Source organism: Strix aluco, chromosome 13 (assembly GCF_031877795.1).
Source record: "Strix aluco isolate bStrAlu1 chromosome 13, bStrAlu1.hap1, whole genome shotgun sequence".
In the NCBI taxonomy this organism is placed as follows: domain Eukaryota; kingdom Metazoa; phylum Chordata; class Aves; order Strigiformes; family Strigidae; genus Strix; species Strix aluco.
Window position 1 is genome coordinate 16,526,035 of NC_133943.1, and position 23,025 is coordinate 16,549,059.

Below are 23,025 nucleotides of genomic sequence, written 5' to 3' on the forward strand. Positions count from 1 at the left end.
AAAAAGATTGCAGCCTTGACTCTTAAAATTGCCATAAGAAGTGAGTTTATTTTACACAGTCTCAGGAACTGATTAATCTTGTGCCAGTTTTCTACACTCTGCACAATCTGAGGCCTGTCACAAGAATAAATGAATAGTGCACTGTATTCTGCTTCTCTTTTAAGGTCTTTGTCGTGAGATTCCAGATTCTGAAGGTAGCGTGCAATGCTGTTACTCTTCTTTTGAGGAGTGGCACAAAATCAAAATATTTCAGTAAAGAGGATTGAAGCAAGAAAAGTCAAGAAGTCTAAACCAAGGATTCTTTCTCCATCCCTGTCAGAATGGTGACTGGGGAACTAACAACCACCCAAGGTACAACACTCATTCCTGCAGGCTGAAATTCTGCTTGCCTGTTGTTATCCTTGGAATTGGGAGCCAGGTTTTCACATCCTCCAGTTTTCCCCACCCCCACAGTAACTGCAAGTGTGTGTAAGCTTTTCAAGTATTTTTGGAAGTAGAAAGGCTGAAGTTGGACATAGAGGAATGAACTTTCAAAGCACTGCATGGCAGATAAGCACACAAATCACATTACTACTAATGGGATTTGTGGGTATATCTTTCATGCTGTGCTTTGAAAATTCATTCCATTCAGTTTATTGACGTGCATGGGGAAAGAAATCAGTCAGCTTGGAGGGGGTGTGTGACCAATTTAAAAAAAAAAAAAATTGCTTTTTTTGGGTCCCCCTATTTCTTCCATATAAACACAGTGACAATGAACAATCTTATAGTCCTCCTTCCAACTCCTTTTTCATCTTTAATAACATTTATTCAAAAGAAAGCAATTAATAATTCCCAGCCAGAAGTTTTGCTGCTGATTATAACAATACACTCATTCATAGAATCCTTATGGTATGTCTATAAAGTGTTTCTTGGGTTGAATGCTTTAAAGCAAAAGCCCTATTTTAAAGTGTTTATTGTCTAAAAGAGTTTGCATGCTGAGGGTGAAATTATGACTAAAGATTGCTTTCTTATGTTTAAGATTGTGTGAAGTCAACTTTCCTTTCCATTGTGTTTTCAAAAAGGCACAAAATCTCCTGTGCCTCCCTGGTGAGTGGAAAGAGCATTCCTGACATTTCTGCTGTAGTAACGAGGCACTGTGCCTTCCCCTCTTACACAGCAAGCACTATCCTTACAGAGTGCAGAAGCAAAGGTAAGGGTCTGCCTCTGTTTTCCTTGGTTTATATCCTAGAAAGTGAGGTGCTGAAATTCAAGTTCTACTGTGACTGTGTCTATAGGATCACTCTTGGATTAAAGGAGCATGGAGCTGTATTCTCTGCAGCTGTAAGAAGGCTAGCACAAATGGTAACCTGCTATTTATTACATTCATTGTTACATAAATTTACTGGGTAATCAGTCCTCATGGCTTTCCTCATGTAGTCAGAAAATACACTCTGTCTTTCTCTTTGGAAAGTTACAAGAAGTTGTTGTTGTTGTTAGTCTAAGTAAAACTATTGAAGAGCTCAGGCACAGTTAAGAAGAGTATAAACTTGTAGATGGGTAACATATAGAAGCTTGTATGTGGGAAACAATATCAGCTTAATTCAATGGACGGAGAAGTGGGAAAAAACGTTACAAAATATAAAAATATGCAGCAGTGCCATTGTAGTTAATGGAATTCTCCATTTTCAACATTGTAAACTTAAAAAAAGTGACTGAGAAGTGAGAGGTCTTGTTCAACGTTGTGTGTAGGATAAATAAGACAGAAAAATGGTTCTCTATTGTGCTCTCTAGCCATAATGCAGGCAAACCTATTGCTTTAATAAGAATTAACAGATCACACTATTTTTAAAGTTGTGTATTTTCATAATGCTTTAAACGGAGTTCCCAAATGAAACCCAAATGAAATTTTAATTTAAATTTATTAAGAAAACACAGTGCATACCAAATAGCATACTGATGATTAAGATGATTTAAGGATAATGAATGACCTTGAAAGTAAGCTATCTGTAGGATTCTTAGTCATTAACATTACAACACGAGTTCATAAATTTCTTAAGTACTGGTAGTCCAGAGAATTGTTTTTTTACTTGATCTTTAATCTCTGGTATCAAATGTAAAAGTTAAATTCTTATCTCCTATGTCCCTGAGATGTCCAACAAGATATTCTGTCTTTCACAATCATTACTGACTCTGCTATTAATGAAATAGAGTATTTACTATTGTGCTGGTGAATAACTACACTAGGTTGAGAAACCTGACTGTGGCATGTCAGCAATCACCATTTTATACACTACATTCTCAGCCTATTTAGCTGCACTGAAGCTTATGCCCTAGGGTACCTAAAAATCATACTGCTTCTAGGAAATGGTTTATGGCATAAAAATTCAAGGGTTTGCCTCTGATGCATTGATCTAAACATTCCTTAGATTGTCTGGGCTGGTGGATAGGTAGGGACATGCTGTGGTACAGTGTAGGGGATAAAAATGCATCAAACACTTCAAGAAGCAGTGGGACTAGTGGATACACCAAGGAGTGTTGTATACGTGTAGGAGCAGCTGTGTTGGGTCAGATAAAAGTCAAATAATCCGTTAACTTACCTCCAGTATCCAAAAGTGGTTGTCTTGTAAGAACAGGCAAATTAGATATGTGCTTTTCCCTACTGATCTTCCAACCTCTAGTTCTTAGGTTTTCTGAGATAAGGGGAGGTGGCATAACAACATTCCGTGCTTTGTTTGCTCTTCCCATAATGATTCAGTGTTTGACTTACTTGAAATTTTCAGGGAACTTTATAATCTAAGCCAAAATTTCCCTTCACTTTGATAAGAGTCATTCAGAGCCCATTATTTTATATGTGGAGTTAAGATTACTTGTCTCCAGCGTATGTTACTTTATTTTAACCAGGTTTGAATTTCATCTGCCATTTTATGGCCCAGTTGCTCGGTTGCATTATGTCCTTACGCAGTTCTCAGTCAGCCCTCTTCTTGAATAATGCAGTATCAGCAGCAGACTGTGCCACCACCCTGCACAGCCTGTTTTCCATTTGGAATTCTATCATGTCATATATGATAGGTTTGGATTTTTTTAAATACTACTCTAAGCTTTCCTGTAGATAATATAGCAAAAATGGAAGACGTCTACCCATCAAGCTATGTGGCTTTTGTTTTGCTTTTAGAAAAAGGAATGTGATGAATTTTTGTGAGATCTCTTGGATACCCTCAGGAGGACTCAGGCATCCTTGTCACAGTGACACTAGGTATTCAAGGAAGAATAGAAAATTCTGTCAGTTAATACTAAATTTTAGGAGAGACATCACTGTTTCTCTAGCAAGAAAAGCTGCTACTTGTTCACACTGTTTATTTTAAGACTGCTTCTTTTAAGTAACAAATACTCATATTCTTTGGTAATTATTCTCCAAGCAATTTAATATAAGCGTCAAACTGGAGGAGTTGCAGATTAGAACTTCCTGGAGACACTGTCCCTTTCTGCCGGTTACAGCATATGAAAGGGCATTGGTAAAATTGTGAGTCTAGATCCTTGGTTGCAGCAGCTTTCTTTGAGACAACTGCCTCAGCCATCGTTTAAGCAGTAATATATTCCATTCCAGCTACATATGGACGGTGTTTGTATTCCTCTTGCTGCAAATGCGGCTGAAAGATGGCCAACAAAATTAGCGAGCAAAAGATGGTGTCGGCCTCGGTAAAACATCTACGACTTACTGAAATCTCACTTTGTCAGGCATATTTGTTGCCAAGTCCAAATTTTGTGGGAGAGGACTTTTACTGATTGTCAACAATGATGTCCACAAGATACCTTGTACATAAATAATGCTTGCAGAATTGCCCATCTGACAAAACGTATCTGTCTTCTGTGTTGAGTTTCTGTTAAAGTTATGTTAGAAAAATGTGGATCTCGGCTGATTTAGTTAGCAAATTCTGGTTGTGCATGTGTTTGTGAACTGTCCTGTAACCTCTCCAGATGTGAGAGGAGCTAGGGAAAAGAAAAAAAAGTAAGAGCTTCTTATTTGTCTTGTTACAGCTACCCAATAATCCATGCTCCTCTGATAGAGACCTGAAAGCACTAGTTAGAATCAAGTGTAGTGTTTTCAGGCACCGTGCAAGTTTTTCCCATGCAGTTCCTTCATTGCTCTTTTCTGACTTTCAGACCTCTGCTATTCCTGTCTCGTGTGTCTCTTGAGGAGAGGTTGTCAGTTGTGATGAATTGTGCATTCATTTTGTAATGGGGGCAAGTAATCACTAGGGAGTCGGCCTAACACACTCGTTTCACTTGTGACTCGGGTTGAACTTGAACCTATTTCTCCAGAGGAATAGTAGTAGAACATTAAACTACTATGTTTCTAGTGTTTTAAGTAATTGTTATTTTATGAATAATAATTGAGATCAGTAAGATCAATTTCTGGTGTTCCTGGAGTTCTGTTGCATGATCAAGAAGTAGTAACTAGTAAAGAACTATGAGTCTTAGCTGAATAACATTTAATACAAAGTGAGCGTACAATGACGTTTAATTATTTTTTAATTTGAGGGGATGCATTTATTCTTTTCAAGTTATCTGGGTTACCCATCTATATGAACACAGAAGTGTAAAACACTAAACTTGTTTTGTTTCATACAAATATTGTGGGACACTAAAACAAGATACAGACCGTATGAAATAAAAAATAGATGTGCAGGTAGTTCTTTGAATATATATACTAATATATATATATACATGTTGCTAAGATTTATTAGGTACCTTTTGTTTCATCATGTCTGTGATTCACTAGGCCTGATCTAAATCACACTGGTGTTGCTCAAGGCTAACGAAGTATACTGGAATAACAAGAGTTACATCATTGTTCATCTCATAAGTGGATGGAAGGGAAACTTCTAGTGTTTCCACTCTCCTGTAATACAAAAGCCTACATAGAACAAATGTGCTTTTAGTGCTTATTCGCTAATGTTCATGATATAATGAACCAATTTCTCTTTCACATGAAAGGAGGCTGGTCTGCTACAGTTAAACATAATATGACTAGATATATCATGACAAAGTGAGATCATAGTGTGATGGGTTCATTGTGGATGACAATATTTTAAGGTTTAGTAAGTGTGACAGCTTGGAAAATTAATATATGGAAACATTCTGAGTTCTGCTCACTTTTATAAACTTCCCATCTTTTTGAGTTGCTTAAGGAATACTGAATTTTCTAACAGTCAAGCAGTGCATATCTTCCAGACCTCAACTGGGAAGATGCAATAGGAATGGGGAAAATGGTGGATCGTTAAACTGCATGTTTGTCCGTTTAAGAAGGAATACCATAGAGTAAAGGAATAAGTGCAAAATCTGATTCTGCCCCGCCTGTTGTAGTTGCCTTGAGTTGTACTACAGGGAGGTCTCTAGCACATGAAGACAGCAGAGGTGTCTCATTTTAAAAATACATGGTCAAAAGCGACAGGAGAGCACAAAGGGAAGACAGCTTTCTGAGCCTGGGAACCATTGTCCATTAGACTAAACTCTGAATGGAGTGAGCATTGGACTTAGGGCCAGAATGAGAGAAGACTGAAAGGAGGAGGAATGTGGGGACACTACTAAGCCTTAGAGAACATTCAAGAAAGTTTTGCATGTATGTTTTGTCATTTTTCTGTGGATTTGTCTACCTTTTGGGATTTCTTAAAATAATACGTGATTCATTCCAGCAACCTCTATCTTATGTAAGTCTTAGATTGATCCTTGACAGCTCAACCACCTGGAGTGATGAACTAGTTCTCTGCTTTTGTTCATGATGGGCATGCAGGTTTAGCTTACAGGTGCTTTTGCTTTGTGTGTATGTGTGTGCTGCTGGGATGGGAGTGAGAGACTGATTATTACTTTTTACCTAAACCTCAAAGTTTTTACTTCAAAATTTATTGTTTCTGTAGTCTAATTTTTTAGAGAGTATAAATACGCAATTCAGTAACCTGAGTTACTGGATGTGAGTGTTAAATGAACCAGATAAATTCTGACAAGCTCAATGTTTGAAAATCAGGTATCAGAGACAAGAACTCAGAAAATATGCTTAAATGTTGAGGGGAAAAAAGGAAACAAACCCAAATAATACCTACAAAATATACATATGCTGTGTAAAACATAATTTATGAAGACACCATACATGCAACAGATAAAATGGCACTTTTTTGTGTTTTAAATCTTCAGGGATGTGTTTGTCCCTGAAGGTTAATCTATAAACCAAATGTGGAGCTCTGGAAATGTGTTCAAGTAAGTGGGCTCTTTTGGAAAATTGGCACTCCTCTTGATGATCAGCCTGGTGAATATCCTATGGAGAAAATGTAGCCAGTGCTGTAATATCTGATGAAAGCGTGTCATTGGAGAAGGCGGCAAAGCCACAGCATCACAGATTATTTAATTTAGTTTAAAAAAAAAAAACCAAAACCCACAACAGAAAAAATAGAAAACAGACACAAGTTTACTAGCCCAAATTTCTCTTCTAGCATACATGCACTCAACTTCTGAGTGGATCTCTGTATTTCTAATTAAACGGGCTTCAACTTATTCCTTTGCTGGAGGCATTTTTGTTTGATTAACAGAACAAAAGGTTAATCATATAAATTTGCTATCTCATGGTGTTCTGAAGCAGGAGAGAATAGGTTCTCCCTGCTCAGCTGCCAGTCAGGTTTGCTATATTCAATGCAAACATGGAGCTTTCCCCGCAGGCCCCTGTGACATACTTTTCTCTGAGTATTATTGGTAGAAGGTGAACGTTCCTCATGTTTGTGACTTCAGCTGTCTTAGTGGAAGTTTGCAGATCACATAATGGATACATGAGCTGTGCAGGAGATTGTCATCTTTTCTCTGTCTCTGTGAGGGACTATAGCACACATGTAAATCCCTGCCCCGTTAAGAAGAAAGCTCTAATTGCTCCTACCTAATGTGCATCTATGATTAAAACACAGAGCAATGGAGTTATGAATGAAATCATGGCATACTTGGAAGCAGATGGATCAAAGTTTTTCTTAATACCATTTCAATAAGATCTTTTATAATTCTTTGTCTGAATTTACCTGGTAATTATAAGTTAGCAACTATAATTCTCTTGGACAGACTAGTAGTTACGATTTTCTTATGTCTTTGTTGTAAGGAATGGTTCACACTTGAAGCAGCAGATTTTCATCTCTGCAAGTGACCTACATTTATGGTTACACTTGCAATAAAATTTAAAAAAAAAAAGCAAGCAACTTTAAATAGACACACTGAGAGTATGAAACACCAAAGTCTAATTCTCCTATATGACTTGTTTTCATTTTGGGGCTTTGAAATTCATTTAATCTTTATGCACTCTGTGCTTACGGGGGTGGTCCAGCTGAACTCTGTCTTTGGAGCCCTGGTGTGTGTGTGCCTCACGTGGGAACTGCTGACAGCACAGACATGCCACAAGCTGCCCTGCTACCTGGCGTCCCCCGGCCCCCTCACGTCTACAGCAGAGATGATGTCTCTCACTCCATGGGGAGAGTCTGTATAAGCTAGCGACTTGTTTGTTGTTTGAGCTTTGTGAATAATTTTTCAGTTTCATTGCCATACTGAAAAGAGAATTAGTTGCTTGAGATTAGACTGAAAAGCCTTTTAAAATGTTTGTTTTGGCAAAACAAAAAAGTTGTAATTGAATAAAACATATGATCCCATGTAAAATTTTTGTATATTTTCCAGGACTTCTTAAACATTTCCTAGAAATAAATTTTGACTAATTTCTCAGCAAAACATCGTTTTCAGCTTCATACTTGGTATTTTTTAAAATACCAGATGCTTTAATGTATTTTCAGGGTTTTTTTCCAATATGAAAAATTTTGCAAATTCAGCATGAATGCAAAATCTGGCAACTGCCCTCTTCGCACAAAATGTCCCCTGATTTTAGTTACTATTCTTAGACATTGGCTTGGTCCATGGGTATGTCTCAGGGAAGGTGATGTGAAAGTGGTCTTGCTTCTCAGCTGCTTTTGTCAAAAATACAGAGGTTAAACTCTGCATAGATTGTGTGCTGAGAGCTTTCCAGGAGTTGGGATAGATGGATTCTGGTGGCGAGGGGTGCTTTTTTTGTTTTCTTGGGTTTTAGGAATATGTATATGAATCAGTCACATCTAAATGGATTCCCTGTATTCAGAGATTATGTGTCTGAGTGATGTCTCAAGCACTGCAAATTGCAGTTCCTGCGATAAATCTTTTGCTTTACCTATCCCTAATGTTTAATCTCTGAACACTTAGCTGTGTGGTCGCTGCTGCTCCATTTGTGACCACACCAGCTCTTCTCCAATTGCTTGTAATCGGACACAAAATATCTGCTAATTTTCTGTGGATCTGACACTGCAGAAGTGAACAATTATATGGGTACCCATAATCATACGTATTTTCTGCCCCAAACAGAAAGTGAATCCCCTCAAACACCATTTTAGTATATAACTGAAAATGCTGTTCTCTGTGGTATGTAGGTTTACGTACATCCTATGTAAACAGGAAGAGTGCTGATGGTGCACATAAAGGAAGGGAATAAAAAGAGCTGTGTGGGCTTTTCTATCCCTCACCACTCTCTATATTGGGAGGAGGCCACAGGGATAATATGACGAAAGTATGGAGATGTATTCAGGTAGCTGCTGTTTATACAAGGTGAAGTTGCACATAAATCCACTAGCTGAATGATTCAGACCTGTCAAGTCTCATGCATTATGCACAGGACTTATTCAATTAGCCCCTACCACAGCACCTATAACTCATGCACTTGCGAAGGCGGTGCCACGGCCTTTCTCCCACTCCAGATCTTGCGTGTCAGGCACAGCTGTGTGGCCTCCGCTGGGACTGTGTGGCCTCCACCAGGCCTGCGTGGCCTCTGCTGGGCCTGCGTGGCCTCTGCTGGGCCTGTCTCCAGCCCAGGAAGGCCGGAGAGGCCATGGTCCTGCCCTGCTGCCAGAAAGCCTTCCCTGGCTGCGGCTGCATGCGGCTCCTTGTGTGGCCCAGGCTTGTTATGCACTGGGTTAGCAAAAATCGTGAGGTCGAAGGATTGGCAAAGACCTGGGATTGTTGGGAAAGTTTGATCTACAAAATGAAGACAGAGGCTGTTGTTGATTTAAGTAAGTTGTAATACACACAAAACAATTGCATAACAATGTCATTAGTGTACATAGGGCTAAAGCTAATTTTATAATCAATGTATAAATTACCAGATATAATTTAAACTCGGAGCTAGTATTTGCAGTAGTGCTTTGTTTCCAAGATTATCCCCCTGTAATGTGGGAATCGACAAGGTAGTGCGCGATGCCAAAGGCTGAACGAAATGCTTACCTCTGTTTTGATACACTGGATTGTAAGCGTTTTTCCTTTTGTGTTTCAGTAATTTAGAAGATCTGATAACTGAACAAAGTCAGACAGATTTATGTAAGTCATCAGGGCTTTCTTTTGGGTTTGTTTAATTTTTTTGTTGCCTTTTTTTAGCATATTAACATTGCTCTGAGACAAGTTGCTTTGCCGTGTTTTCCAAAAGCTGCTTAACTGAAATTAGCTGTAGTCTCTCCCCCAACATTTTTTATCTTTGCGCGGCGTATTTATTTATTTTCCACGCCTTTGTGTCTCTGGCAGCGATGCACCTCCTGGGGCTGAACTGGCAGCTCCAGCCGGCGGACGGACACACCTTCAACAACGGGCTGCGGCCGGGCCTGCCGGGCGCGGAGGACGTGGCGGCGGCGCCATCTGGAGGCAGAGGTGAGGCGGCGGCGCCGGGCCCGCGGCGCTGCGCGCGCTCCGCTCCGTCCCGTTCCCCAGAGACGGGCTCACCGCCACCCGGCCGCACCTGCGCCGAGGCGCTTCCCGCCATCGCGGCGGTGCGCTGCTGGTGGTTGTCTGCTGGTTCGCCGCCCGGGTACGGCTGCTCTTGCTCTGCCCCTCTATGCGTTAATGCACACACCCGGGTCGTTCCTAGAACCTCATCTGCTAACGGAGATGTGCTCCCTCAGGCACTAATGAAGAAGTGCTCGGTTAAAAAAAGTACGTTTTACTGGCTGTGTGCCCTGTTTCCACGTATGGCTTAGAGACCTCAAAGGAAAAGAAAAGGCTTGACTTGGTAGAAGTACATTGTACTGCTTGAGAGAAGTCAAGAACTTTGGCTTCCAGGTGGGACCAAATCCCTGTTTTTTCTTCTTTCTCAGGGGTAGTTCTAATAGAAAACATAAAGGACATCAGAATTTGACCCATAGTAAATAATCTGTCCTGTGATATTAGTATGAGCAATGTAGGCAAGAAATGAATTCTCTTTCTCCTAAAGAAAAACTCTGTTCCAGTGGAGGATGACAGAGACAGGGCAATGAGAAGAATGAGGGGAAATCGAGAAACAGGAATACTTTCTTAAACTGAGAATGCATATATTAAAAATACAGAGTAATTACATGTTATGAAAAAAATTTTAATCATTTAAATCGAATGCTTTTTACTGGTGAGGTTCAGGTGTTTTCTTTGCTACATCGGAGTAAGGTTTTACCTGGTTATTACAAAAACTTTGATAAGATAGAACAGATTGTTTCAATTAGTCAAAGCACCTCACAGGCATTCGTGTTCTGTGAAAGTGGGATGGGGTGACTGAAACAGAAAAGAAGTAAGAGCACTTGCTATTGCTCAACAGAAGAGTTTTGTTCAGAGCTGAGCATCATCTTGCTCTCCGGACCTGTGGCTTGTGTTAAACTTACTGATTGCCAACACAAGTGTTAGAAACAAATGCTAACACAGGATGCTTGCGTTGGATGTGTTGGAAAAATTTCAGTTAAAATAGAGCTGGGAAAGGAAGTTGAGTTGTTCTTTGGTGTGCCTGATCATTTCATGGATTTGCTTCTGTTTTCAATAAATGATGCTGCTCACCTCAGCTTCTTCACGTTTGCCCTGGAGGGACTAATTTTGGCTTCCTCCTTTTCATGAAATCCTACATCCTAATGGTGGCAAAAAACTATAGATTTTCAGACAGCTGTTGGCTTGGCTTTCATCTCTGACTGACTGTAGGTCAAACTGGATGACCAGCACATCCCTAAGTACAAGGGAGAATGTTTATATTAGTGCTGAACTTCTTCCAGATTGTGCACAGGTGAGAGACCCTATGGTTTTAGGCAGGAACCTGAAGAGCTCAGGTCTGCAATTATGGTCACTTAGCAGACAACTGCAGTGTTTAACACGTTTCCAAATTCCCTCCCCTGCAGCTTTTTGTTGCCATCTCCGTGCAAATATAGGGCAGCAGAATTGTTGAATTGGAATGAGCTCATCTGCCTGGGGCACTTCAGTGCAAATCCTGGCAGTTTATCCCATCCCCACTCTAATTAGCTTTGCACATTTGAAGAGGCTGAGATGCCGGCTGTTTTGGGAGTGGTAACCTCCTGTAGAGGAGACAAGGAGACAACTGCTAGATGTATCTTAAATTGCTGCAGTTAGCTTGCCTCAGAGCATGTTGGAAAAGTTTACTTGTTCTTCTGACATTAGTAGAAGGTTGCTGAAATGTTTATAATCTGGGAGAAGGGGGGAGAACAATATTTAGGCAAGTAATCTTCCACAGTGGAATAATATGAATGACAGGTTTGGATGAACACAGGGAATGTCTAAAAGACAAATTCTTACAGCAGGGAAGGGTGAAAAGTTCTTCTACCTCACCTTTCCTTTTATTATGTCCAAGTTAATATTGCTATCCCAGCAGTTTTTAGGAAAGCCTCTGACAGCTTTTAACACAACAACCATTTCAGGGCTCAGGGCTCTGGCTGTGGAGAGTGACCTTTCTATAATTGACACAACTCAGGATGAAGCCATTCTTTTCAAAACATGGGTCTCCCAAAGAAACCTTTAACCCCTAGACTGACAACGGCCACTTAAACGCAAGCTGTGCCTACTCAGCAAGCAAGGCATTTTAAACTGGAGCAATTTGAAAGAAAAAAAAAAAAAAAAAAAAACCAAACAGATATTTCAATTTGATCTGCTTGTTCCTTATTAAGAGATTAAATTCTGGTATGAAATAATAAAACTGCATTTAAGATGAATGTGAATAACTTTATTACTGCAGTTTCCTATCTGAATGAAAACAAAATTCACTTTAAGATAACACAGTTGCAGGTTTTTTGTAATTGCACATTGCATCTCGCTAATACTGGGGATATCTGAAAGGGGTAGGCAAATGCAATGGGTAGAAAAATCCTCAGTACTGCTGTAAAACTGCTAGCGAAGTCCACTATGCTCTGACTGTAAACAAAGGACTAGATAGCTTTTTGGTTTTGCCTTTAGGCTCTGGAAGTTGTGCTGAACTAGGGATTTAGATTAAGAGACAAAAGTAAAGAAAAATTCCTTTCTTAATACAAATTTTAAGGTAGTATCCCTTCATAGTACATAAAAACCAAAAAGTTAGCGCTGCCATGGAATTGTGGAATTGCTACAGGGATGAGATAGATAGTAAAAAAAAAAAAAACTTTCTGAGAGTGAAGCCCATTTGTTTGTTACAGTTGTGTAAGGATAATGTTAGAATTTTGATGTAATGATTCTTAATTAAAGGAAAAAGGGTGGGGGAAGCATGTTTGTGAATAATTGCTTCTTCACAAAGAAGTGAATTAGATGATTAGATTTATGGGATTTTTCTGTGTCTAGATTCTGTTAATCTGTGCCAAAAATACATTCTACATTTAAATTTACGTAGTAGGCTAGACACACATCTCCATAAAATATGTGACTATCTATGTGCTGTTTCCTTTCTAATTGACAGAATATGCTATAAAAGTCAACTTTAATCATTTCAGAGGACACCTAAAATGAACTGCCATTTGTGTGGAAATATCCAAACTAACTCCAGATGCAGATCCAAGTGAAGAATGTTTTGGTGTAGGGTTTTTTGTTTATGACACATTGTCTTTGGTGTGCTCACAAATTTAGCATATTTTCCATGAATTCAGAATTGGCTTAGTATTTTTTTATCTTGATTATTTCCTACGGTAAGGTTCTATAAAGCTGAAAAACACAGTAAGAGATTGCGGTCTCTGATCCTAGAAACCCACATTTTAAGACAGCAAAGGTAATTATGGGCAATAAATGTGGAACTGAAAGATCACTTCAGTTACCATAAATATACTGACTAATTGGAAAAGGTAGATTTGAATTTGTGTTCTGATACTCATGTAATCCAGGGTTTGTGTCTGTTTGGACCAAACAGCTTGATCCAGGTTCACGCTCAGTTTATGAGATATTTCACTAAGTCTACCACAGTGTGTAGATTTTGAAAAGACAATGGTAAAGTATTGACATGTCATGAAGAATACTTTTTTCCAGTTATCAAATTCAGCATTGTAAATATAAGGGCAATAATGAAATAAAGTTAAATTTGCTGTTAAGTTTGACACCATTTTACTTGCTTGAGATGCGAGAGGGGAAAAACAGCTTTCTACTAATCTAGCAGAAATTTAGATATGGAAAGCTAAACTCAGCAGTCATTGTGAAGCTCTATAGGTTGTCTTCAGCTCTCTTCAGGTGATGTTGAGACCTCAGCCAGATGCTGCAGCTCTGAGTCACATTTTTGGTTTGCATACAGAAGTGATTATTTTTATTATCAATGCAGCAGACAGGCAACATTAAAGGAATAACAAAATTATTAAATGGGAAGATTTGCCACCTAATGTATTGAATGAGTTGGGTTCAGGTGCAAATACAATAGGCTCTGAGACTGCCCGAGACACTGGTGCTACCCCCAGCTGTGTTCCTGCTTGAACCTAATCCTACTTTTCAGACAGTGTAAGGACTTGGGAACAACTGGAGGGAACTCTTTGTCATGTTGCAAAAGATGAAAAATTCATACCTCATTAACAATGTAAACAGCATGAATCTTTTGGTTTCTACTATTTCCTTTCAGATGCTTTGAAACAGACGATCAAAATGTAATAACAATCAATGTATTTTAAATGTCACTTCCGTTACCTTCGTTCAATTTAATCAAGACATGCCATCATTTTCCAGGTGGATTAATCTTATTAACTAGTTATGTGGCTAATGTAATGTAGATCTTAATTAACACATTAGCAAGTAGAAGTATTAATATGGACGCTATGAAGGCTTGCAGATGTGGTCTTCTGAAAATATATCAGCCTCTAGGGCTGTCTAGGAAAAGCAAAGTATTTGACTGAAGTTCAACAGAACAGAAGAGGAGTTTTATTTTTGTGATTGTGTTGATGGTGATAGTATGAGTTGCTGTGTTTAAAGTTAGGTGATGAAGTGTACTATATACCATCAGAGATGACTGTTATGTTGATGTAGAAATTCACGCTATTATTTATTTGTTCTTTGTGAAATGCAGTGAACTAACATCTCAATTTTATTTCAGTTATAATTTGCTTCTGATTCAGAAAACAATGAATCTTGTGAAGCCATGCCCACATGAATGTGAAGATGTGCCTAAATTTTAGGTGTATCAGGGTATTAATTAAGGCATGTTTCTTAATTTCACCTGCAGAGCCAGATTGTTTGACTGGTCATAAGCAGACACCCTCTTTGCAGAATTTCTTTCCTTTCGCAACAACAGAAATACGGGATACTGACCAGAAAGCCTGAGATTTTGATTTTGTTTCAGAAGCTGTTTTACTGGACTCCTGAAAGCTCATACGAATTCAGAAGCTTCCTTCCTCCTCACTTCACAAAGTAGAGCTCATTAGTACCTCAGCATCTTCAGCATAACTGAAGTTCAAGATGTGTCATAACAGCTTCTCCAGACAAACTCTCATTTCCTGGCTTTTTTGCTTTATTGTAGCTGTGGGAATTTGTTTTGTATCAGTAGTCAATCTATTGTATACATTTGAAAAAGAATCAGTTTTCACTTGGGTCCTAGGGCACTTAGGTATTAGTAGTAGATATTTTGAAGCCTAAATTCATATATGAAGTGATCAATGTGGTAATAGTGCATAACACAGATTTTTCCAATGAAGAAATTTGTATAGAAAAGACATTTTCTACTTTCTTTGTTTGCCTTTCTGAAAGTAAGCAAATTTACCTGAGGAAAAAATCAAGCTATCATTGAAAACCATAGTAATTCCCACGCATTCTTTTCTGCCAAAAAGTCAGTGGAGTGTATTTTTATATTGAATGGTTTCCTTTACACAGCTGTACCATAAATTTCTTTGGAATTCTGAGTCATCTGTGAAAATCCTTAGCTATATAACAGACTACAACAGAAAAATAAGTTAGATAAAAAGATAAGGAAAGCTAAGTCTGCAGCAGTGATTTATAAGAAATACAGAGGTACTGGAAGAGAAGTGTAAGAGAATTCTCTTTAACCAACATTGGTGATATTTATTCCTTGTATTTAATTTGAAATTGTCCAAATTATCTTGGTAGTTCATTATGGATCCGTTGGAATGGTTATTCTGCTAGATATTTTTCAAGAGTGTTATCAAGATGCAATTTACAGTCATCACCGTCGCAAAGGCACACAGTCAAAGCGCTGGAGTTAATTGCTATTTAAATGTGATGTCTGTAGCATGACACTGCTGGTAGCCAGATTTCATTTTTATTTTTTAATTTTAACTACAGTATGGGAGAGGAGCCTATAATAAATACTCAAGTATATCTGGTTTCAGTGTAGATACAGTTCTGCCTCCATAGCTGACACTGCTTGACATCAGTTAAATTAGAGGCTGACTGGGCATGTCCTATCAGCTGCCACCTTCAAACTGACCTCCAGCTCAAAGATGAGGCCTGCTGACAAGTTAGCAGGGGGAGTTTGCATTGCTGTTGTCATGCATTGCCTATTTGATAGCTTCAAAGGCAAATATACTTGAGTACTAAAGCAGTCTTTTCAAATGTATATGCCAAAATAGTAATTCAACTGGGTAAATAACACAGCAGTTTAAATGAATAAGTGTTATTTAGTTGATAAATATATGTTTGACTGAGCGATTGAAATGGCTCCCCTGGGTAAGATGAAGAAGTATGCTTTTAAAACTCTCTTTTATAGATGTTTCTAGAGAGGAAATCACAGGAAAAAAAAATCACGTATCCATGGGGTTATGAGATAAACAGACAAAACTCTAAAACAGTCACCCACAGCAGAGATAATGATGTTCAGATTTATTTGTTCACAATAGTATGAGTTGTTTGGGCTAGTCTTTCTTACCAGATTTGTCAGTTTGTCAGATCTGTAACTTCACTTAAGTGCAGTTGATGTTTGAATGTGATCTGCAGTGGTCCATCAAAATGGAAAAGCTTCTAAAAATAGCTGGAGGGGAGTGAGTCATGTGGCAAGATACATTCTCTACATTAGGAGGTGAAGACTGAAGGGAGGTATAAAAAAAAGTTTAAGAGTCTCCAGAGATAGAGCTTATAAGTGAAGCTGTTAGTGCAGAAAAAGGCATTGCAAATATAAAGCTAGGATGATCTTCTGCTTTTCAGATTTAAAAAAAAAATAAACTTTAGCCTATTAACTAAGAAATAAGGTTCAGGTGTCATATCTACTTTGCATTTCATTTTTGTATTTCTAACTTGGGGAGGAAGGAACACGAAGAGGCCAGTGTTGAGACCCCTGCAGTATTTTTATGTGACTGCTCTGCATTGCTCATCTTCAAGGTGAGAATTTTTAACAGGTCATTGCTAATATTTCTGTTTTACAAGTAGCCATCTGAGAACATCATGACCCACTCAGGTGCACTGGCTGTTGACACAAGGAGTAGGACCAAGATGCTCTCACTGGTTTTGTGTCTCATACCAACAAGAGTAACTCAGCAGGAATTTATGAGAGTATGATTCAATAATGCATAATCTTTAGAGCTCTGATAACTTGCTGGACTTAAAACTTTATAAGTTGTTAGTTAAACTTCCAAATATAAAGCTTATATTTTAGTACAACTTTCTTAATTGTGTTATTTCAGCATTGTAATGTCGAGCCATAAAAACAGGATGTCATGTATTAAATTCTTAAAAGCAAAAATAAGGATCCCTTTCAGCATGTCGGAGGTGAGGCAGCAGCTGTTTCTCACAGACGTGGCACAAGCTGGATATAGAGCAGAGGCATGCCATACTACAGAAATACAGCCTTCCAAAATAAGTGGTCATCCATCCTTTCCATTCTTTATGTAGGTTAAGTATATCTTGATCACATGATATTTGCTCATCTAACCTGTTCTTAAAATCCTCTGCTGTGTTGAACCCCTATACCTGTCACAGCTCTCTTCCTAGGTAGATTTTCCTGAGACACTGAAATGTTCCAGAAAGAGTGGTTTGGACAACTAGAAACCAGGTCATTTATGTTGTCAAGCAAATAAAGAGCATCTATGGGGAGATGCTTCCAAAGATAGTGCCAAACTGAACTGAATCATTTCAGTATTGGGAACCTGAATCATGTCTCTAGGTTGACTGATAATTACAAATTCAATTGTCTTATCTGCAGTTTTCACTAAGCTAACAACTTTAAAATTTTCATAACAAATATAAAGGAATGGTCTTTTTCTAATAATACTTTGTTGGGAAAGCTTGACATCCAATGTATTTGTTTACCTCTGAGGTGCATGCTGAAGTAGTGTGAATGTAACTCTGTTTCTCCTGATGACTGGAATATTCTCTTTTTAGCTTAACTGATGTATTTGAGGAGTCTTGACTTCTGAAAAATACCCTTTCCCAGATAGAAATACAAAACACAATTCTGGAAAACCAGAGGAGGCTAAGGCTAAATTCAACCAGAAATACTGAAACTTGAGTTTCCATAAGAATGCAATTTATTTGCAAAGTTATATATCTAGTGAACGTACTCAGCAGACTTGGAAGCAAAGTAATTAGCAAAAGTCATTGGTGGTGGTGTTTTGGAGCTGCTTTAATAGCCAATGAAACCACATTCTCCAACAGAGACTATGGTGGTCTTACCATTTGCATGCTCACTAAGCTTGCTGCACTGGATGAAAGTGAGGTACAGTGGCTGAAGCGATATTCATTATAATATCTATTTGATGTAGATGAAAAACACGTGACTCAGTAATTTGAAAAGCAAATGTATGCATGAGGGCATTCTAACACCCTGTCACTTCTTAGTGTTCTGACAAGGATTCATTTTTCTAAAACTTACCTTCTAGCATAGGCTATTTATGTCTATTAGTAGCCGTTTCAGGACTTAATAGCCCCAATATATATGTATGTTTATTTATATATGTTAGATATATGATTATGACATGAGGTAAGTGACTATAAGCTCTTTATTTTTTAACTAATTAGAATGTTAGATTTGTGCTGCTGATACAAGCCATATCTCTGAATATACATGACCACTGCTCCTCTGAATTCTAGAACTGTGTTAAAAAGTATAAAGTATTATATATATATATACTGTATTAAAAAGTATAAAGTATTGCTTAAAAAGAAACTAAATGAAAAGCAGATTCCAACATCGGGCAAGGCTACTGATTTGAAACAGACCTAAACTCCAGATTCCCACCTATTTTACATGTGGATTTCAGAAATAGATTACACTTACCGACTTCAGGATTCTTTATGTCAAAGATTTGCACTAGCTTCCATGGACTGGAGCAGCTTGGTTGTAAGCATGAAATTAACCAAACTGAAAAAAATATGTAATGCAGGCAAGCATTGAATATAAGAGTCTGTGGACAGAGAATGTTGGAAGAGGCACTGGTCTATTAATCTTCCCACCTTTATTACTTATACATCTTTTATCATCATCATAATAATCCCGACTAATACTTACTGGAAATAACATTTTCTTTGACTGTTTCACTTTGAATATGGATATACTGATCCTGAAGAACAAGGTTCTTTATAGTGTGTCAAGGAGCCTGTTCTCAGATTGGATACAGTTAACGTTCATTTAAGTATGCACAGTCTGCTTCTAAAGAAATACTTTGTAGCACACTTTTTAAGAATGTTGAAAAAAGTGTGCTACAAGTATTTCTTTAGAAGCAGCATTTGTCACCATAACTTGGAATTGTGAAGCGAAGAAAGTGTAATGTTGTACTCAAAGGAGATGAAGGAGGCCTCAGTCTCACACTGGCTTCCCAGCTCTGCCAGTGATTCCAGTATGGCATTCAACAGCTGATTTTATGTGCTCTGTAGCTGGTTTTCTTATCCTTGTAGGTAAGGACTAATTTAAATTCTAGTGAGATAGTTCCTGACTTCATTGAGGTAGGAACTTTGAGATATCCTCTGTTGCAGTAATCCATTAGAAATGAAATCATGTGGTTCTTATGAAACATTACATGTTTGAATCTGGTTGATATTTGTGTTCTTGGGTGGCTCTCAAGGCGCATTACTTGACATTCTCAGCCATTTTTCCTTCCTTTGCAGCCCATCTTTGCAGCTTCTTCTGCTTTTTTTTTTTTTTTCCTTAGTGCTGTGATGTTATTGTAGACCCATTAACATAGGAAATGAAAAAACAAACAAGTTGCCAAAAACTGTATAGCAGTTGGTATTCAGAGCATTCTTTTACCATTTCAAAACACTGCCAACATAATATCTGTTTCATTATGTACAAGTGTAAGTGCTGCTAACATAGATAATTTGGAATCTATAATTGAAACCAATTGCAGCTCTCTCAATTAAAGATAGTCAAGACAGAAAAGCTGTTATGTACTTACCTGCTGGAATTATATGTCATTCTGTGCCATCCTGTTACATTCATACCGTGCTGGAATATATTTCAAAAGTTACTTGCCATTTATTGAAATAGCATTACACCATGAAAAAAAAACCATGAAGTAAACACTGAGTTTTTAACAAATCCTGTCTGGTTGTGTCAGAGGTATCACTACCATCCAGTGTGTATTAATAGTGATATTAATGGTACATTTAAATTTCTGTGATTGTTAACAGGTATTTTCTGTGGTTTTCTGGTCTTTATAGTGTCTGTTGTAATAATTTTAAAATGGATTTATCACCATGTTGTTTGGGAATATGGAACACAAAATCAAACATTGCTACATACTGTAGCTTGAAAGCACTGCTAACTCTTCACGTATCGCCCTCCATGGTTAAAATATGTGTAGCCTCAGAAACATCCTGTTCAGCTGAGAACAGAAGGGATTTGCACCATGTTTTAAAGGTCGACTGTTTCATGGGCTGGAAGCCAGAGCACTCAACCAGAAAGGTCTTGTACCTTGTCTTCAAGAATGCATGCTGAAGAACCATCGAATGATGGATTTTAACTAACCACAGCGCAAGGGAGAAAGACTTGTAGATAGTCCCTGCTTGAGGCAGAGAGAACTTAAAAGGCAGCACATTGAGTTGTACTAACTTTCTTTCAAGGAGAAGATGCATGTTAGAGTACAGAAGCTGTCCTCTAAATCCTTTTCTGTGCATTTCATTTCTTCTGTCAACTCTCTTGTCTATGACCTGGAGTTTATTGGACTACTTTACTATATAAAACAATGGTAATAAAAATTTTCAATCAGTTCACTTAGATTAAAGTTACCCCTTTGGTTCACCTTTCTGATAACTTTTTTATACCCTGGCTGCATACAAAATGCAACTGAAAAGAGCACAGGGAGATTTGTATGTGCTTAATTGACTTTCTACTGTTACTATATTTGATCAGTAAAGAGCAGTTGCAGAATTAAAGGGTTGGATGGTTTAGAAGATTGCAGATACTCCACAGAAAAAGGTTCACAGTCTTCTTACTTCAAATACAGGGGCCAAACTCATACATACTGATTGAAACAGCAGGCAGATTGCATCAGAATAAGAAAGTTAAAGTTTGATTTAAAAGGTAGCATTGCCACAGATGTTCACCTTGAATAAATAAAAATACCTCTATTAAAAGCAGTTATCTCATTTGATTTGTATTTTCTTTTATTTTATAGGACCATGGGTTGCTAGGAATAGCAGCATAGACAGCGGAGAAACCGAAGTTGGCCGCAGGGTCACCCAGGAAGTGCCCCCTGGAGTTTTTTGGCGGTCTCAGATCCATATCAGCCAGCCACAGTTCCTGAAGTTCAACATATCCTTAGGGAAGGATGCTCTTTTTGGTGTTTATATAAGAAGAGGACTCCCACCATCACATGCCCAGGTACTTTATCAATGTATTTGTTGGCCTTAAATGTCAAAATGCAAAAGTTTAGAGCATCTGTGTTAGATTTATGCTGGAGTTTATGGAGCTCAAGTTTAGGGATTCCTGGGAATTACTTAATTTGTGACATTTAACTGAATGCCCTGATCTTAAGATTTCTAAGTTATTACATACTTCAACAGTACATTGATAAAAGAAGTAATCAATGATGTTCTTGCCTTTCAGGTTTTTAAGATAACTAGTAGTTTGGCACTCAAGGTTTTAAATCTCTGACAAGATCTTGGCACTGATTGGGATAAACCTATCCCAGTTACATACCAGTCAAAAATGATGAGTGTGTTGGTTAAACTCACAGTATCAAAGCACTGTATACAGTTGGAATGCATGTACAGCTAGATATGTTAACATATGATTTTCTATCTTTATAGAAGTTTTAATCTCCACAGGCTGTTGGAATGGCATTGCTGGGATATGCAACAGACCTTGGCACCACTGCTACCCAGCCATATTAGGGAACGTAATGCAGTGGCCAAGTGTCTGAGAGCTTTAATTTTACTACTTTTCCTTCAAGGACAGTATTTAGGTGTAATATGTGACTGGGACATGGGGCAAGTCTTGCAGTTAGGAAACCCAATTCTTCTTGTTTTCTAACCAGCCTCAAAGATGAATACTCAGTAACACCACATTTTTACAGTAACCCTGTAGTACAGAGCTAAGAGCTGTAAGAAAAGATAGTTTTACAGTTAGTGAGACCAGACTTAAGACCAGACTTATCTTTTTCTTCTGGGCTGTGCAGTGGGTGTTTTAGTTTTTTCCCTGGGAGAAGATATAGCTATATTTTCTGTTACAGAGAGAAATTTTTTTGTTATATTGAAAACTCATTAATGTGAATGGAGGGGTTCCCATTTACTTAGATTAGAACTGTAATGAGAAATAATATATTTGCAGTTACACATACTAAAAGGAAAGAGCCTCCATTCTTTAGAGCGCAAGGGAAGCAGAAATAGCAACCAGCTTTTGGAAAGGACCCCTTCCGTCATGCATATCCTTACTGCTAAAAATTGGTTCTTCATTCAGAAATTATCACCTAAACTTAAAATGATTTATTTAGTACATGATTTCCAAAAAACAAATGTAGATCTCCATGATCCCTTTTGGGAGAGCCTCATTTAATAGTTCTAGATGCCTTGCCCTGACTTACAAAGAACTGCTGCTATTTTTTTCATTTGGCAAAGCAAACTGCAATTACATAAATGGTTAAAATGCATGATCTAAGCTAAAATCCCAGAGGCTTTAACATAATTGCATTGCTACATATTACCATATAGGGAAAGTATGTTCATATTGCCTGCAAGAAGATATCAACCCTAAGCGAACTGTGTCCATGTGTATGCACAAACTCATGGTACAAACAGTGAACCAATTAATTTTCTGGGGAAAACTGCATTTACATTAACTGAATTCTGGATCTGCTTCCCAATGAGAGACAAATTTATGGAACTGTTCTGCATTGCCTCTTGTTCCTTGGAGCTTATTCTTGCCTGAATTGAGTCTGAGTTGAGGACCAAAATCTTTAGAGTTGGGAGGAAAGGAGGGAAGGGGTTTACATGGGTTTATGATCTCTGCTTCTAAGAGTTTGTGAACAAGGAGCTTTGACTATCCAAACTCCATCAACTTCCTGTGGTATGCTGTTTTAAAATGTTCTGTGAGTTATTGAATAGATATATCTGACTGGTAAGAAATAAAGATCAGCAGTCCACAACCCAAGGAGGAGAGGGCAAATGGTCAGTTTTCCATATAGACAGAGGTTAGCATACAGCATCCTGAAGTTCTGTACAAAGCCTAGAAAAATGGGGGAAATTGTAGAGGGCTGTTGACTAATTTTCAGCCATTTCTAGACATCCATGCCACACAGAAGATGCCCACAAATAATATGTCCGAGGGTGGGAGCCTTTCTTAAGAATGTTTTGGTTTTGGCTGTAATGCTTCAATACGTTGTCTTGAGGGTGAAATTA

At 38.1% G+C, this 23,025-nt stretch overlaps 1 protein-coding gene across 7 annotated transcripts in view; it reads left to right on the plus strand.

Annotated features, from left to right (window-relative positions):
- The window catches only part of TENM2 (teneurin transmembrane protein 2), a 700,085-nt gene that overhangs the window by 558,241 nt on the left and 118,819 nt on the right, over positions 1 to 23,025 (plus strand). For 5 of the 7 annotated variants that reach the window (XM_074838105.1, XM_074838106.1, XM_074838107.1 and 2 more), the window contains 2 exons: positions 9,595 to 9,717; positions 20,805 to 21,010. In XM_074838105.1, coding sequence (XP_074694206.1) covers positions 9,595 to 9,717; positions 20,805 to 21,010 — 329 coding nt within the window. The remainder of the gene's footprint in view (positions 1 to 9,594; positions 9,718 to 20,804; positions 21,011 to 23,025) is intronic. The other 2 variants (XM_074838111.1, XM_074838109.1) reach the window with 1 other exon arrangement.